Consider the following 19,900-nt stretch of genomic DNA (forward strand, 5'->3'; position numbering starts at 1 on the left):
GTCCCACATTAAAGAGTGTAGAAAATGTTGGGAAGTATATTCCACATTGAAGAAAAAAGAAAGTTGTGTCCACTTTATAAGGCTAAGGGACTGCTCCCCTTATAGCCATATATTTTTGAGGTTGAACCTTCTTGGTCATATAAAGTGGACAGTTATGTCGAGTAAGGCCCAGGTCCATTTATCATAAATCGCGAGCCAATGAGCTGAGCTACGATGTCTAGGGGATATCCTAAAGAAGATAAACAAGAACGCCGTCAAAAAAGCTCAAAACCGTAATGAGCTTAGCTGGAAGCCACTGTTTGGCTTAGTGTCCTATAAATGGCCCAGCTGGCAACTCACATGGCCAGCTGCTTTGTCGACAATTGCCCCAATTTTTCCATATTTACCCTTCAATTTACATCTTATTTACACTTTTATACCCACCTTAATCTTCTCCTTTAACCTTCACTTTCGGCTTTCATTATTGGTTGACCTTCATAATTAATTATTTTAGTTAATCTCTTTTGGAATTTGTCAGGCTAAAAAATAAAGAAAAAGGTTGGAATTTCTGGCAAATTCGTACGTTACAAGAATATATCATATGGATAACAACTCACAAGGGTATAATTGTGAATAGGGTGTTTATTTGAGGGTATTTTAGTAGTTTTGGATTGGGTCGTGAATTCTGACGATGTGGGTTTCTGGCATTGCGTATATTAGGAAGTACAGGAATCTAGGATGGAATGATTTAGATAGGATGAGCTTCAAGGATTACTTTTTCAGTTTTTATTGGGACACCAATGTGCGAGGATTGTGGAGGGTGATAATTGTAATTTCATGACATTTATTTTTAAGGAGTTAAGGATAGAGGTGATTAATTATGGTCCGGTTTGCCAGTTTGGCCTGAAAATAGGGTTGGTTTTAGCAAGTAAAAAACACTTTTTTAGTTAAAAACTCGAACCCACCTCGAAAAAAACATGAGAAGATCGCTTTGGTCCGACAAGCTTGTCACTTTTTTACGAGTTTGCGCATTACATTTGATATTAAGGCCCGGTTCGGCCAGAATTTTTTATCACCTCTAGTTAAAGACAAAATACAATTCCTATACGGGATAGTGCCGACACCATTACGGAGGGGCTATTAAAATATATTACATTGCTAACCATCCATTATCAACATATCGGCTTAACATCCATACTGGCCCTTTTCTCGGCTACGTGGAGAGCTGCTTTCAACCACGTAGGCACCTGCTATGCCCACAAAGTTAACCTGCCACCTATGTTGGTAGGTGGCACCAGCTTGGTTATTTTCCTATACATACCCAAGCACATTTCATTGTTAAGGGACAAATTTTTTTCCCCTCTCTCCCACTAAGCTAGAAACGCTTTCTTGCTCTTTCATTTATTCTTCTCGTCAGATTGCTAACCTTAGCATCGGAGCGGTTATCCCCGAATAATCCCCTGGGTTAGTTAATTTGTGCTGATTGTGCAGGTGCTAAAAGGAAGGGAAAGTAATAACTTCTATCATCCAAAAGATCTCCATCAGTCATGGAAGAAAACAATGAAACCACAACACCAATGCCGAAAATCGAAAACCGTAATTATGATACCGACATTCTTAATGTCAATGCGAGTAAAACTATAAACAATGTACCCGAGATCATGGTTGAGGATGAAACTCATCTCATCCAGAGTGACCCGCCAAATATGCCGATAACACTCGAGCGCCAACCCCAGACCCTTTGGATGAGTTTAGTCCTGAGGAGTTAGAGTTAACGGCCAAAGTCATGCAAGCAATGTCTCGGAAAAGGAAGGAGGTTGCCGAGGTAACGATCGTCAGGGTAAGAGGAAACGGTGCGCCATCCACGCCTGTGTTTGTCAACCTCGAAAGCCAGTTTAATTAGGCAGTGTCGCAACCTCAACCACATCCCCAAGAAGTGGTGATACCGGCGGGGCGTCAAGCTTCTCAAGGTGTACGGGTAGGAGAATCGAAGTCTTATCGACAAGAAGCCAGGAGTGGGCCATCAAGGCGCGTAGCTAGAGCTTTGGTCAGGCCAAGAATATCCCCATTCACCCAGGACATCCTCGATCAACAGATGGAAAAGATCAAAATGTCGTCATGCAGGTATGATGGCAAGGGAGACCCTAAAGGTATGTGGTAGCCTTTGAAAGTCATATGTTGCTTTACGCCGACATAGTCACTGTGTGGTGCAAAGTCTTTCTGACAACGCTAACGGCAGCCGCCTCAGATTGGTTTTCTAACCTGGAGCCCGGTTCCATCAATTGCTTTGAAACCTTGGTGGAGCTATTTATAGGCCAGTACATAAGCAACGGTGCGAGGCAAAGAACGTTAGGGGGAACTTATGGCCGTCAAACAGAAAAAGGATGAGTCGATAAGGGATTTCATTAGGCGTTTCAACAATGAGTCCAACACCATACCAAAACTACAACAAGAAATAGCAGTAATGGCCCTCAGAATGGGTTAAGCGACTGTGACTTCAAGAGGTACATGGCTAGAAAATCCATCTCGAACTTGGGCACAGCATTCAGCAAAGCTCACGAATATATAAAGAGTGTAGAACTCCTGAAAACTAGCATCAGGTAGCACTGGAGGAATCAAGTCGAAGACCGAATGACAACACAACACTTGAGGCTCCTTCTAGCGCGTCAAACAAACCACAACAGCAGGATCAGCAAAGGATGGTTAGGCCTAGCAAGGGTCTAGGTTGATTTAGTAATTCTACACAGCTGAATATGCCGAGAGCATCAATATATTCAATTAATCAACAAAGGGAAGATTGAAATAGACCGACACCTATGAAAACTAAAGGCCGGGATGTGAAGAAGCATGTTCCATAGAGATGTCAGTCACTATACTATGAGTTTTTGTTTCATGAAGTTCGGTATTTGTTTCATTTTAATCCCTTACTGTAACTTTTCAAGAGTGGCATTTCAGTCACTCTGTCAACACTCAATAATTCCTACAACATTTTATTAAAGTAAATAGTTCGTTTACCAAGCAAATTAAAGTTTAGAGACATTTATATTGATATGTCATATTTTTTTTCAATTAAATACTAAAGTTTTAGGGACCTTATCTTGGTCACATGACATTTAATAAAAATAGTTGTGAAAATTTAGGGACTTATAGGGTTATGGGGTAAAATAAATCATTACATATTAAAGTTTAGGGACTGACAAGTGACAATGACACATGCCCAATCAAAGATCATTCAAAACCTTTGGTTATTAATTTGTTCTTCATTTTAATATTTCTCTCGATTTTTGATTTATAATGCCCTTCCAAAATTGTGTTTAATGGCATTCCTTTGGTTTCATAAAATGAAATTTTGATTCAGCGAAATCCAAGTATCGGTTTTATAACCAAAGGGCTTCATTTTATTTTATGAACTTAAAAAAGATCATTAGATGATAGCTTAAGGGAAAGCAATCACTTGTTTTGACTCTAAATCATCGTATTAATTACTTGTTGAAAATTAGATATGTCTTTCTGAAAGAAAATTTAAACAACAAATGTGGTGAGGTGAAGGAAACGATTTGTTCGTTGTCTACAATTTCTTCATTATGAAATCAATCTAGTCACCAAGAAGCACCAAACATAAATATTTGTGATATCCCAAATTCGCAAGAGTAATCGACTTGATAATGGAAGATTATCTGACGAAGAAACTAATCTCAAGTGTTTAACTACCTCTTGAACAAAATGACCATTATTAATCAAGATATGATGTTGTCAATTATAGGTATCATCTTTTCTCTCGATTTTTTTGTAAAATATTGTTAGCTCTTGCCATTTCCAAGGCAAGGAAAAAGAAATATATTGCATTGGCTAACATAAAATGTCACCTCCATCTGAAGAGTCCTAAGTAAAGATGGCACTAAACCGGGCCGGCTCGAAGCTCGACATGACACAGACACGAAAAAAGTACGGTACGACACGATACAGTGCATGTGGGTTTTAGGCTGGGCCTATGCCTTCTTTATTTGGGAGAAGCACGATAAGGCACGGCTGAGTCCGACATGACAAAACATGCAAAAATTTATGCAATTTTGCTAAGGCACGCAAGCCCCGACGGCCCGACACAATGGCATGTGGGCAATTCACGGGCTAATCTTTTGAAAACTTTGGCCCGACATGGCACGAAACTTGTGGGCCTAGCCATGGGTCGGGCCTAACTAACCCCAAAGCACGTGGATCCGGCACGAGGCATGACTCGGCACGCTCCAAAGACATCTATAGTCCTCCCAAGTGAAGCATGAATTGAGATGGTCCAATTATATTCCCTTTTTGCTCCCTGATTATAATTTGGTTTGCAAATTCTATGTTGGTCACAAGAGGAAAATGATTCTCCTCCCTCATTGAAAGGCGCATATCCAAGGAAAAAGCACATTATTGCTAATGTTGAGTCTGTTCGTTGTATAAAATCCCATTGTTAGTTTATTCACAAGAGGAATACAAATAATGTTAATGTTATTGTGAATAAATTTTAACCTATGAAATTGCAAATGGCTAAATCATCTTTGTATTGCGTTTTCAAAAAAATACTCGTGTTAATAGTCTTCCTTTATTATAAGGAAATATTAGAAATAATAATCCCAACTTTTATCAATTTTGGTAGAATGATCCCAACTTTTGATTATTCTGGAATAATCCAAACTTTAAAGGGTCCTCTTTTTCTTCAATCTCAAACCGTCAACAAAAGTCAATGACCAATTATAACAGGTCACTTGACACGTATCAAGTCCTGATTGGTCCAAAAATTAAAAAAATAAATAAAATAAAAATAGAAAACTACCCAACTTCCCTTCCTCCACCGATCCACCCTAACCTCCCCACCACAGCCCAGCCGCTACCCCACCGATCCACCATAACCTCCACCACCACATCCCAGCCTAGTCGTCGTTTTCCCGCCCACGCAACCATCACAGCCACAAAATCGCAACCACGAAACCGCAGCCACGATATCGCAACCACCGAAATCGCAGCCAATTTTCGGGAGCGGGCAAGGTGATTTAGAAGAATTTTCGCTGGTGGTTTTTGGGGTTTTCGAAAGTGGGGCCGATAGTTTTTGGGATTTGGCTAGTGGCGTGGGAGTTTCGGGGAGAGTGATGGTGGTTTGGCTCGAAGCGACGACTCTAATGGTGGGGAAAGGCCGGTGGTCCGGCGAGGAAAGTGGCTACGCTGTTGGGGCTTTGATTGGTGGTTTTTTTATTTTATTTATTTTTAAGAAATTATATTATTTTGTGACACATGTCACTTTAACAAAAAACAAAAAAAAATAAAAATAAAAATTAACCCATTTGACCGGTAACTAGTATATGGGATTGAAGAAAAAGAGAACCCCCAAAGTTCAAATTATTCCAGAATATATAATCCAATGTTGGGATTATTCTACTAAAATTGATAAAGTTGGGATTATTATTTCTAATTTTTCCTAATCCTAAAACTAGAAAATTAATACTAGTACAAGAAAATCACATATCTTCTTGTAATAAAATATCAGTCTCTCTTTCAAAAAAAAAAAAAAAAAAAAAAAAAAAAAAAGTCTCTCATCTTCCATGTCCCCTATACGAATGAAATAGAATTCCAATTCCAAAAATTTTCTTCATTGACATATCTTCTTATACACTACCAAAGTTAATCATCATACAAATTCCAATGTTAAGGTGTTTTTACTTTTAGTATCCCTTTTTCAATTATTTTAAAAGGTTTTTTTTTTTTTTTTTTTTTTTTTTTTTTTTTTTTTTTTTAAGGAAAAAGGTATCTAGTTTTATATATCTTTTGTTTGATAAAATTTCTATTTTAGAAGGTAACTAGCTTGGGGCCCGGGCGATACCCCGGGTTATGTTTAAATACAAAATGAGAAAATTACCTTGACTTTAAATAATATTTTGAAACCATTACTTTAAATTTTAATAATAAAATAAAAAATGGTAAAATTAGTTGGGGATAGGAAAAGAGATGCAGTAGTATTTGTTTTACAATTAAGTAGTGAATTACATATAATGCTTAAAAACTTTTAGATACCTTAATAAAAAGTTACAATTCATGTATGAATGTTAATTAAGTAATAAAGTGACATTAATAGAGTAAAAATGAATTTTACCTATGGTAAATCAAAGTGAAATAAGTGTCTACTTGATATAACAGTGGTAATGAAAAGTTGGGAATTTCAAAGGATGTAATTGTTCAAATCAAATCCAATTATTAATGTGTTGTCATGTCATCATTTATGTGGCGCTTTGTCATAAATTTCATGATGACAAAGTATGACACATGTCGTCAACATGATAATCCCTTGAATTTTAATAATATTACAAATTTATCATATTTTACTCATCATACTTAATTGTTTATTCAGAATTTTCTCTGAGATGATTATATAATGATCTTAAACTGAGATGGAGTAATAGACAAGTAGAAGTTAAACTTTGAATTTAAACTTGCACAAACCAATTTATGAGAATGTATTACCATACACAAAACTTTTTACTCCATCTCTGTCTTTTTATACGTGCCCGGTTCTCATTTTTTATGGAAATTAAGAAAAGTGGATGAAGTAGTGTAAAGATGTATATTTGTAATAATTAGTAAAGGTATTATAATGAGGCATATATCAACACAATTCGTTAATTCGTTAATGAGGCATATATCAACACACATTAATAATGAAAAAAAATTCTTAATTTTAACACCAACAATATTTTTTTTTTTTTTTTTTGAAAAAAAATCCAATTGTTGTGGGTTTTAATAACTAAGGAAAGAAGATGATATTGAATTTGAAATATAAAATGATGTAAAAGTCTGAAATAATGGAGAAATCATGAAGATGAATATGGAAGAAGGTAGAAATTCATGAAAATGGAGGTGAAGTATTCCCTTCGTTTCATAATAATCGCAGTATTTTGATTTTGCACTATTTATACACTTAGTTTAACTTTTTTTTTAATTCAATTTATTAAAAAAAAACCTTATATTGCAATGTAAAATATTTTTAAATAGTCTTTTATGTATATTTTCTATAGATCAATCAAGCGTTAACGATATACTACTGATAATGGCATCGGATTAATAGCCTCTCTTTCCTCTCTTCTCTCTCTAAAACCCTAGCCTCCATTATTGAATTTTGAATGGGCTTCCATCGGATTTACCGGTGGAAAGCCCCAATCGTTGTTTCTTTTGTGCTTTTTCTCTTGCTTTAGGTTTATAATAATTCTTCCTCTTCTAGGAGGAATATTTCTCCCTCGAAAGACAGGGCTTTTCTTCCTCTTTAGGAGGATTTGGGTCCTTCGAAAGACCGGGTTTTTCTTCTCTCTTTTGAGGGAGGATTTGCTTTTTTATTTCATGGATTGCTATAGAGTTGTTTCATGGGTAAAATTTTGTGCGGGATTGAAAAAGAGATAAATAATTCGACAACAATCGAACGAATCAGACGGAAATTTTCTGCTCGGCTACAACAGATCGATAGACCCCCTCGCCGAAGAAGGCTTATGTAATCATAGCAATATGAAAGAGGGTATGAAGAATGTACGATTTGCAACAACGATCGTAGCTTTGCTTACGAAATGTTTTTACTGAATCTCTTTGTAGATGTCGTATGACTTCTTTATGAATCAATTTTATTTCAAAAAAAAAAGATCAATCAAGCTTTTATAATTCTTTATACAGAATAATTTATAATTACAAATATTAATAATCAAAATTGTGCATTGACATTGTGTATTGTTCAGAGTGTTGTGATTATGATGTAACGGAGGGAGTGGGAGAGAAACCTAAAATGGTTATTACTTTGTTGGGGCTATCAAATGATAGATTTTAAGTCAAAGATTCCTATGATTGGTGTGTAAAAATGGTTAGATTTCAGATAGGTCTAAAGCCCAGTGACCTTCACCTCGGCAAAAACAAAGGATTTCCAATTTATGATCGATAAGGTGAATGCAAAACTTTCCTCTTGGGTGTTAAAATCTCTATCCCAAGCAGGAAGATTGGTGCTCATAAATGGTATCCTTTCAGCCTTGTTCAATCATGTGTTCTCCATCTTTCTTGTTCCGAAAAAGATCACAGACACACTAGATTCACTTTTCAAGAGGTTTTTCTGGGCGTCTAAGGGGAAAGATAGATCCATCCACTGGAAGAACAAGCACTTGCTAGAGCTCCCTCGAGGAAAAGGTGGCTTGGAATAAGGAATATGGGTTTCTTCAACTGGGCCTTATTGTATAAGTATGCATGGCGATGTCAGAAGGAACAGTCTAGCCTACTTAGCACAATATACAGGGCCAAATACAAACATTTACCACTTGAGGCTGCGGAGACTGAAGAAGAAAAGGGTCATTGGTCGTGGGGCTATAAAGGAATTGTCCGAGTGGCACATCAGATGAGGAAGCACACCATCTGGAAACTGGGCAACAGGACCAGAATTAAGTGCTTTGAGGATGCTTGGATACAGGGGAGGAAAGCGACAACTAGGAGCAATATAGAGCCAGTGGACAGGGGTAGCATCCAGACAGTTCAGCAGCTCATGAGCCCGACAATGAGAAACTGGAATGTGAGCCTGGTTGGGAAACTTTTTGCGTTCAGGGACGCTAAAGCGATTCTTAGTATGCACATCCTAGAGAGTGTGGAGTCATACTTCCACAGGTAACTACACTGTGAAGTCAGGTTACAATTCTTTACTTCGGATAGTCCAAGACACTCTCACCTGGAAAACCACTCCTCTTTCTGGAGGAACTTCTGGGCCATTCCATCATTACCAAAGATCAAGTTGTTCATTTGGAAAATTTGCAGCAATGCATTACCAGATAAAATGAATTTGCAGAAAAGAGGGGTGCACTTAGACCCCGTCTGTGTGTTGTGTAGGATGGAGAATGAGTCTCTAGAACACTTGTTTAGGGATTGTGAATGGGTTTCCAGAATGTGGGCGGCATCGACTCTAGGCCTTAACACGAGGGCAAGTGCTGGGATTCCCATAGGACAATGGATCCAGTCGTGGGTACATGTTCATGTAAAGGATGACAGGCCGAGATGCGACAGAGCTAACTCTTTCTTTGCAGGATTGTGGGCGATATGTAAAGTCATCTATAGAGAGGCAGAGATGGAACCGAGCAATCTCATGGAGAATATGCGTTGGTGGGAACTCACCTGCATTGGTGGGAACTCACCTGCATGGCTGCTACCTCTAATAGGTTGGAAGGCATAGCTTCAAACCCCATGAGGGAAGGTGACACAGTGAGGGTTATTGAGTTAGGCCAATAGAAAGCAGGGAGAGTACAAATGGTAGTTGATGTAGATGGGGCTTGGAAGAAAGATAAAACTGGTAAAGGGTTGCCTAGATGAAGAGTTGTTCATGGGCGGGACGGCCCGCTAAGCCCGCCCAACACGGCCCGCAAAAAGGGCGGGCTTGGACAACCTTTTTGAAAATAATTGGATATTTGGGCGGGCTAGGCCCGGCCTGTTAACATAAATGGGCGGGTATGGACAAGAAATATGTATCACAGGCTAGCCCGCCCGGCCCGTTTATTAATATAATAATAATAATAATAATAATAATAATAATAATAATAATAATAATAATAATAATAATAATAATAATAATAACATTCTTATTTTAATAATTTTATTTAGTTAGTTAGTTATGACATACTTTGTGTACTTTTGAAAATAAATACAAAGAGACTATATTGAACTATAAGCTTTTATTAGTTACAATTATTCATTTTAATTTTATATTTTATCATTAACACTTATTAAATAAGTTTTATCTTACATATATTTAGAACATATGTCATAATTTCAACCTTTTTTTTAAATTTCTATTACCATTTGTGAACAAAAAATTATAAGACAACTATACCAAAATAATTTTAGCACAATTAAGTAAATAATAAAAAGATTAGTTAGTGTTATAAAAAATAAAACAAAAATTAAGGCCCGTTAGCCCGCGGGCAAGCCCGGCCCGTTTAACAAGCGGGCATGGACAAAGTATCAAGCCCGCATAAAAGGGTTCGGGTTTGCTACATAAAGCCCGTTGGACAAAAAATAAGCATAGGCCCGGCCCGCTACCCGTCCAAGCCCGCAAATGATCACCTCTACCTAGATGTGGTATTGGGTGGACATGTAGAAGATCAGAGGCAGGAGAAACTATTGAGTATGGGAAGCAGGTGGTCTTATGTGATTCCCCACTCCACACAGAACTGAAAGGATTGCTACATGTACTGGAATGGTGTCAGTCGAAACAGATTAAGGAAATCCTGATTAGAACAGATTGCCAGAGAGCAATTCAGATGCTCCGCTGCCCGTCATCAGGGCCGTTTCAATTACAACATCTTCTTGAGGATATTCGAAATAAGGGTGGCCATTTGGGAAGCCCATGACCTAGCTATTAAAGCTAGGAATAGGGATACCGGATGACCTTAGGTTCTGGATAGTGACTCTCAAAAACAAAAAAAAAAAAAAACATAAAAAAAATAAAAAATGTTTTAAGTCAAAGGTGTTCATCGCAAGAAAACTAGAAAAGTGGTCTGACCCCGTTTCACCAAGTTTATGAGAATATTAGGCATGATAGAGTTTTTTTTTTTTTTTTTTTTTTTTTTTTTTTTTTTTTTTTTTAATGTTTGTGGATTTTCTCATGTTAGATGAGTATGTAATACGATTGTTAGGTGGGATACCGGATCTTGTAATAAACTTGTTTGTACTGGATTGTTTCCTCGTAGTACTATTACTCTTAATAAAATGATTTTATTTTTTTTAATTTACTTAATAAAATGCTCGTACTAACTTTTTTTTTAAAAAAAAACACTCTAATGACCTGTTTATTTCAGCTTAATTTCAGTTCAGTTCCAATCAGTTCGGTTCAACTCTAATGAATTTATTTCAGTTCAATTCAGCTCACTTTAGTAAATATGAACATACCCTAATGTTTAGGGTATCTATTTGTGAAATTAATTTTTTAAATTGTTTTTTCAAGTAGGAGAGATTAAAAAAAAAAAAAAAAAAAAAAAAGGTGTTGGAGGAAGAGGGGAGGAGGAGTGATTAAGTGAGTGAGAAAGAGTGAATTAGCAAAATCAGTCTCGTGAAGCAGAAAAATGGAGATAGAAAAAAAAAAAAGGAGAAATTTTAACGGAAATAAATGCTTAACCTCAACCTCCCCTTCTTCTCTTTCTCTTCTCTTCTTCCTTCTTCTTCTTCCTCCTTTCTCTCTCCTCTTTCTCTCTCTTCTGTAAAAATAAACCCCTAAAATTAAATAAAAATTTTAAAAAAATAAAAAACCCCAACACCCTTTCCCTTCCTAAGTTTAATAACACTCACATTCTTTGCTTTCCCCTTTTCTTTCACGAGATCCCCATCTTTCTCTCTCTTCTTACTTTCTCTCTCTACAATTTTACATGTCTTCTTCTTCTTCCTCCTCTTCTAACCCATTTCTCACATTCACATTGTTCTAGATTATACCCAGATTTTTGATTTTTGTTTTTTTTTTTTTATTTTTGGGGAATTTAATTTTGATTTTTCTGGTATTTTGAAGGGGTTAAAAATGGCGAATACAGGGAAACCCATTTCAGAGTTAGGGATAGATACACTTTCAGATCGATTGAAAGACTCGTTTACTAACAATAAACCCGATTTCAGAGAACTCGATCTGGGTTCACCCGTTTCGCCTTTACGAACCACTCGAACGAGTGGGCCCACTCCAAGTTCACTCACTACCACCACTACAACAACGACTACTACCAGCAGTTCTTCGAGCTCATCCGGGTCGTTTTCGGGTCGGAAGAATGATTCGAACCCGGTTTCAAAGGGTCACTCCGGCGAGCTCACCGGGTCAACCGAGTCTACCCCACGAACTCGGCCGGGTCATAAGAGGTCCGACTCATGCGGGTCAACCGGGTCACACCCGTTAATATACTCCGGTGGAGGTGGATCGACGGTGAATTCGCCGCCATTAAATGTTTTACCGACGGGTAATATCTGTCCGCCAGGCCGGGCCTTGAAGACGGGTATGGCAGCTGCCCGGCCCGTTTCACGGCCCGATGTGTTAGGATTAGGAACAGGTAATTATGGACATGGGAGTATAATGCGGTCAGGGAACATTGTGCCGCGGTCAGGGGAAATGCTTGTCGGTGGTGGAGGTGGGGATCCGGTGAAGCGGGCAATATCGAGTTCGGATCCGGAAGAGGTGAAGAGGTTGGGGAATGAGCAGTATAAGAGGGGTCATTTTACGGAGGCGTTGAGTTTGTATGATAGAGCAATTGAGCTTTCCCCGGGCAATGCCGCTTATCGGAGTAACCGGGCAGCGGCGTGGACGGGTTTGGGGCGTGTTGGAGAGGCGGTTAGAGATTGTGAGGATGCTGTAAAGTTGGATCCTGATTATGGAAGGGCTCACTTGAGATTAGGGTCTTTGCTTATTAGGTGAGTAAGTAATTGAATTGAATTGAATTGCATTGCATTGCATTGAATTATGTTATGATTTTGTGGATTATAGAATGAAATGATTTGGTTTTTTTTTTTTGGGTTTAATTCAATGATTTCATGTACATTGTTGAGTTTTATGATATAGTTGATTGTTGCATTCATATTAGATCTGAATTTATGTGGTGGTGATTGAATTTGAGATGTTGGGTATGTTGATTACTTGAAATGTATAAAAATTAAAAGATGAAAGAAATAAAGATTGGGGCTTTGTTGCTGTCTTGTGAATTACATCTTGTTTTGTTGTTCTTTTGGCTTATGTGGTCGCCAGTGTTGACAAAGTCATGATTTCATTTTCAGCATAATAGAGAACTTTTTGGTTGGTTTTGTGATTGATTGAGTGTACAGATGGTGTTGCTTTGGGCCTTGCTTAGTTGCCATATGCTCAATTATGTCTTGATGATTTACCAACCATTGGTGATGGATTACAGCAGTTACGGATTTTGATTTGTTTAATCCAATTCCATTTGCTCAAAGGATGTGGATTCGACGAATTGTCATGTCAATAAGGGGAAGGGGGTGGTTTTTCTCATTGAGGTTGAGTTGTCATTGTCCATGTTTAATTCGGGCTGGCTTCATTCTACAAGTTTGATTGCCAATTGTGATTTAACATGCTTTAAAAACTTGGTTTGGTCGCTTGTCACCTGATGATTAGCTGCTGATCATGTTGCCACAAATAGTTCCAGTGATGCTATATTAGAAAGTTCGTGTCCCTGCACATGTTTTCTTATTGTTTATACACTAATATTTTTGAGGATATGTTACTTTAAGAAGCAGAAATCATTTCCGGATGGTGGCAGTTGATAATTGATGTCATTGACTTGCTTCAGGGACCCTAAGTATTTGTTAATCATGGTAGTGGAATTTGTAATCAATTTCTATCATTTCTTACTGTGATTTTTCTTCGAATGTGGGAATTGCTTTCTTTGACCATGTGTATTGAAGACACTAATTATTTGAATATGAATTTGCATTTTTTGTAGTTATTTATTTTGTTTCTTGGCTGGTTTTAGGTTAGGACAGGTAGATGTTGCTAGGAAACACCTATTCTATGCAGGACATCAGCCTGAGGCAACAGAACTCCACAAATTACAAGCAGTGGAGAAGCATTTAAATAGATGTTTTGATGCTCGGAAATTTGGAGACTGGAAAAGTGCATTGCGGGAAGGAGATGCTGCGATTGCTGCTGGAGCTGACTATTCTCCTCAGGTGAACTTTATTTATTTATATATTTTTTAATTGTCAGTAGGTTGCTGGAATATAGTATACTTTCTATTTTTGGAGAAGTCCATAATTTTCTATTTGGTACTCAAGCTAAGTGATTCAATGAATGTCCAGCTTTTCTCTTGTAGAGCAGAATCCCTTTTAAAGCTCCAGCAACTAGATGACATTGATAGCATTCTTTCGCACATACCGAAAGTTGAACCATCTCCGAACTGCTGCTCACAGAGTAAGTTTTTTGGGATGCTTTCTGAGGCTTACCTCTTTTATGTCCGAGCCCAGATCGAGATGGCATTTGGAAGGTGAGTAGAGGAAGTCTTAATTATCAGGAGCGAGAAAAGTTTAGAAGCTTTGTAGGGAAAGTGAGAACAGATGATGGATATCTTGCAGGTTTGAGAATGCAGTTACCTGTGCTGAGAAAGCTGGGAAGATTGATCCTAGAAATATTGAAGTTGCGAAACTGCTAAACAATGTGAGGCTAGTGGCAAGAGCTCGTGCACGTGGAAACGATCTCTTCAAATCAGAGAGATTTACAGAAGCTTGTGCAGCTTATGGAGAAGGCTTGAAGCTTGACCCTTCCAACTCGGTTCTTTTTTGCAATCGAGCTGCCTGCTGGTATAAACTTGGGATGTGGGAGAAGTCAGTTGAAGATTGCAACTCTGCTCTTCGCATTCACCCTAATTACACCAAGGCACTTCTTCGAAGGGCTGCCTCAAACAACAAGGTACGACACTTCTAATATTTTTGTGCCCCTGTAGTATATCCTATTTAAAGGAGAAAAGATACAAAATTATGTGTTTGAGATTTTGATCCTTTTGGTGGTATGTTTGAACCTTTTGGTTGCTGTTTATTCACTTAATTGTAGCTTGAACAATGGGCTGAAGCTGTTAGAGATTATGAATTTTTGAGGAAAAAACTTCCACAAGACACTGAAGTTGCTGAAGCTTTATTCCATGCTCAAGTTGCATTGAAGAAATCACGTGGTGAAGAGGTTTTCAACATGAAGTTTGGTGGTGATGTAGAGGAAATTTTAACCTTTGAGCAATTCAGAGCTACGATATCTTCACCAGGTGTCCTATCTTTGTACTTTGAAAACTTTTATAATATATAGTACATTTTTTCTTTTGTTCCTAACATTAAATACCGGGGTTGTAGGTGTTTCTGTCGTTCATTTTGAAATTCCTTCAAATCCACAATGTAAGCGCATATCTTCTTTCTTGGATATGCTGTGTGGTCGATACCCTTCCATCAATTTTCTCAAGGTCAGTAATCTTTCACATTTGCCCTAAATTCTTGTCTTCAGATGATGGTTTCTCTTTTTATGCTTTTGCTTATTTTGAATACTTCATGGTTCATACTATTTTGTTGACAAATCTCTCATGCTCTATTCCTTTGTTTTTATATAACTAAAGGTGAATGTTGAGGAGATCGCAGACGTTGCTTCTGCAGAAAATGTCAGGATTGTACCAACGTTCAAGATTTACAAGAATGGTAGTCGGGTGAAGGAGATTGTAAACCCAACAAGTGACGTGTTGGAAGCGACGGTGAGACACTATAGTCTTTAACACACATGACTACTGTTATCTATAGTTTACCCTGAGTTTTTCCGGAAAGTATCTTCTTACTGCAACCTTGCCAATCCAACCTAATGCCTCTCAAACAGCAGTTGTTGGCAGGATGCCTCCCAGTTACATAAGTCAAATCTTAATCCCATCAATGTGAGGATTATTGCTAGTTCACCTGTGCCATAAAAACCCGAGCAGCATAATAATCCCATTTTAGGAGCCAATGGCAGAAGGAACCAGGGGAGATAGCTTAGAACCCCCTCTTCCCCCTCTTTTGCACCTTATAAAATTTATTCATTCATTGTCCACCACCCTCTGGTTCCACCTTTGTCTACCTCTACCCCATATCGCCTTTTTTTAAAAAAAAATTGCTTTTCATTTTCACTAAGCCAGCACCATTCTTGTAAAACCCCACCCTTGCCCCCTTAATCTCTGTTCGATAAAGAAGAGAAATCCAAGATGTGTGTATACTTCGGTTAGGTGCAGGCGAGAAGACAGAATAGACGTGGCTGGCTGGCTGGCTAGTAGGAAAGAGGGATTCTGTACATGTATATATGTTGATGATATATACAAAAAAATACAATTCAAGGCCATAATGGAGATTGGATGTCTGGTGGGTAATCATGGGTTAGTGAATAGAAGGATGAATATGATCAATTGAATGTTTTTTTTTTCTTTTTTTTTTCTTTTTTTTTTTTTTTTTTTTCTTTTTAAAATTATTTGTTGTTACTTTTGCTCAACCATTTCAATTATTTCATCAATAAAATCCCCCCTCCCCCCAATTTTTCCCCCATGTTTCTGTTTCTTGATCTTTGACATAACACTATAACAGTACTCGTACTCCCGCTCAGACTTAATTTTCGCTTTGACAAATAGTGTAATTTGAACTAGTAACGTCACTAACCCAATACAAAATCCGTACATCGGGAACATTTTATTCCTCAAGGGAGTGCCTAATCTTGTTGTTTGATGGGCAACTCATGCATAGTCTGTCCTAGTCTTTTTAATGGTATAATAATGTGAAGTATCTTAATTAAAAGGCTGTTTTTCTTGTTTTATTTCTATTTCTATGTATTTTAATTTATAAAATTAATTGGGTTGATTTTGGTGGTTGATGACATTGAATACTAACTGTTGTCTACCAACGTACTGTCCCCATGGGGGGACTGTTATGTTAAGCTTTATATCGGTGTACACATTGGAATCGACTAGGATACATCCATCTATCTCATCTTCTATCACTGTTTAATGAAAAAAAGAGTTTTTTTTTTTTTTTTTTTTTGGAAAAAAAAAAAAAAGAGTTAATGATAGTAAAAAAAAGAAGTTGGACCACTTATTATTATATTTTTGACTAGTCAATCATCAATTAGGTGATGCTCGGTTACATAATAATACTCCTTTCGTCTGAAAATAGTTGTCCTAGCTTTTCTCGCCTTTATTATAAGATAAAGTTATCAAATGATTACTCTTAACTATTAAAGCGTACATGATTAATCTCAATTATACACATTTTCAAAAATAATGTTCTCATTGGTAATGGAATCTAAGAACATGTTTGATACAAGCTTGTAATACTTTTGCCTTTTGCTTGTTCTATATGTAATGTATAAGTTATACTCTTTTTATTACAAAATTATTGTCGTTGTTATACGAAAAAAGAGAAGAAATAGTGTCATGTTATGCTGTATTTATGATTAGTTTTTTAATTATTTAAAAGGAATGACGAAGAGAGAAAGAAAATAGGATAAACTATATTTAGGTTATTTTAGAGAGAGATTTGTGAGAATATTAATTCTTATAAAAGTAAAAAAAAAAAAAATTAATTTAAACGGTTAGAAGGTAGCTCAAATAGGGTAGTGGTTATGCGTTTTTTGTACTCATTGTTTATAATTATTACTCATTCATACCAATATATCTTATCAATTACAGTGAAGAATGACACATGCCTATTAGTGAATATTTATGACAATAAATTTTCATATCTAATATTCCATGGAATTTATTAACTTAAAACCAAATAGTGAGAAAGATGTCATTTTCCTCTATGAGAATAAAGTACTTGGTAGGAGTCAATGTGCACAATTTAATAATTATAATTGATTGACTAAATTAAATCAATGGTGAGCTCCTTTGCCTTTTAAATTATATAAAACACAATTTCGCTGTCTTTTAAGGTATAGATAATAAACCTAGATTATGAAGAACAAAACTCAAAATCTGAGTTTAAATACGATGATCAACCACTTTACTAGCTAAATATGGTTAGGGTTAAAACCTCTTTTGATCTTGTTGAAATGAACTTTCTTGCACGGTTGCGGGTTCGACCTAGATCCGTATTTAACATAAGGAAGCTCAAGTTCTCATGCATTGTTTTAGATCATTCCAAGGAAGCATGTGCAAAATGTTAATGTATAACCGAGTGATAATTAGTGCCTTTTTATTGTTAAAAATATTAAATTTAGCAATGGGACAATGAGAAGTGATGTCATGTGAAGTAGATCGCAATTTCAATATAGTGTGTCAGTTTATAATGGGATTGGGACCCACTAAATGAACCGACCATTATGATTGATAATGTTGATTAATCCCAAAACAAACTAAACCCAATTTCTTATTTCTATTTCTATTTCTATTTCTATATTGGAGAAGGATCATTCTTTGGGACTAACATCTGTGTCATTAGCTTTCTCCTTCATCCACGGGTTCTTTTTTTAGAGGGCTAATTTAGATATGTCCTCTTTCTTTCTTTTTCTTTTTTCTACTTATTATAATATTATTAAATTAGAGTTCAAAGATTAATATATTCAATTTAGGACAATTCTTATGTTAAAACACTTAAAACCATATTCCTAGGGTTCACATTGGGTCCAATACCCAACCCGAATTTGATCAAATATTTCCTCCGTTTCTTATTATTTAAAGCATAATATTTTTCATGAAATTTAAGAAAAGTAAGCATTATATGATTTAATACACTTAAAATGGAGGCGAGAGATAATTAGGAGCGTAATTTAGTGAGTTATGAGATTAAAATAAAGGTAGTAAATTAATAATACAACTTTTAATGATAAAAAAAAAACTTTTCAATATAGTGTATTGCAAGTGTTGTGATATTTTCTTTTTAGGAAATTATTAAAATTATAAAAAAACAGAGGAAGTATGATACATTTATAAATTTAGGTCCAAAAAAGGTAAACCCATTGAGTGTGAATTGGATTTGGATCTATGTGCTAAGGGTCAAGTTTGGATCCAAGTCCAACAATTTTAGATCCAACCCATTGACCTAAATATATATGCTAAATTTAAATTGTACTTCGTATTTATTTTATACTTCATATTTGTTAAAATACTATTTTATGATGTATAAATTTAGGATATGTTGTGTTCAGAACACATGTCAATTCGAGCCAATGGGTTGGGTCCGGATTAGATTTTAGATAATGCTAAAAAAGCTATCTCAAATAATGTAGAAACTTAATATCATTACAATATATATGACAATTGGGTCAAATCGGGTTGAATTCGGGTCGGGTCGAGTTCAGATTTCTCTTATTAGCTTCATTTAAGTTCGGGTTGGATTGCAGTTCAGTTAAGTTCGGGTTTCTTTTAATAACTTATCCAAATTTATTTGAATTTATCTAAACTTGTTAGAAATTACTAAAACATTTTTTAGTTGTAATTTTAAACTTGGGTAACCGTTATCAAAACTTAGTTTTCCTAAACTTATCTTATATGATTTTTTTTTTTTTTCATAGTAAAACAATTCATTAATATTTAATGATACGACATCTACAAATTAAAAGAGATTCTACTTTAACAAATACATAAGATATTGAATCAAATAATAATTTCCTTCACAAAAACTACGATCGTCGATTAGATCTTACACTGTGGAACATCTCCCGTTTATATCGTTGGAAAAAACAACCTTGTTGGAGAGATATTCTAACGATCCTTTGTAGACGTGAAGATGTTTTCAAACTGATTCATCTCACTGTATTCGAAAGCTTGATAATCCTTTGCGATCTCGCATAATTTTTCACCAGCAAAATAATTTCACAACAATCCATTACTCACGATCCCTCCATGGCTCCATGTTTTAATAAGTGTTACAATTTGACTTTTTTCACTATTCACATAATGGTTTTGACTTGATTAATTTATTGATATATAATAAACAATTGTTATTATATAATACATTGTTGGATTGGTTATAATGTATACTTTCATAATATCAATTTTTATAATTTTGCTAATGTATAATTAGATATATTGATGGTCAAAGTTATGTCTCGACATGCGTGTTAGTCAAATTGTAACACTTATTAAAACACAGAGGGAGTAGATCTAATATCATGGATTCAAACCTAAAAAAAGAGGAGATAAACCTTATCTGTTGAAGGAGGTTGAAAAATCCTTAAGGGGAAGTATTATTATAAACCAAAAAAAAAACTTTTACATAAACCAAGATTGGGGCTTTTTACCGATTAAAATCGATGAAAACTCATTCAAAAAACAACAATGGAGACTAGGGTTTCAGAGAGAGGAAGGGGGAGAGTGGAATCAGTAGTCTCTTCTTAATTTAGAGTTAAGTGATACCACAGTCCTATTTATCTTATATGAACTTAGCTGAACATTATAGACATAAAAAG

General features: G+C 36.1%; 1 protein-coding gene across 1 annotated transcript; it reads left to right on the forward strand.

The window, feature by feature from the left end:
• Positions 1-11,027: 11,027 nt before the first annotated feature.
• On the forward strand, positions 11,028-16,039 carry LOC145604494 (TPR repeat-containing thioredoxin TTL1-like). Its single transcript, XM_081660377.1, has 7 exons — positions 11,028-12,402; positions 13,476-13,671; positions 13,801-13,985; positions 14,074-14,407; positions 14,549-14,753; positions 14,839-14,945; positions 15,096-16,039. Exons 1-7 carry the CDS (start codon positions 11,528-11,530, stop codon positions 15,246-15,248), a joined length of 2,055 nt encoding a protein of 684 aa, XP_081516503.1. The 5' UTR covers positions 11,028-11,527; the 3' UTR covers positions 15,249-16,039.
• Positions 16,040-19,900: the final 3,861 nt, after the last annotated feature.

Source organism: Chenopodium album, chromosome 22 (assembly GCF_948465745.1).
Source record: "Chenopodium album chromosome 22, dcCheAlbu1.1, whole genome shotgun sequence".
Taxonomy (NCBI): Eukaryota; Viridiplantae; Streptophyta; class Magnoliopsida; order Caryophyllales; family Amaranthaceae; genus Chenopodium; species Chenopodium album.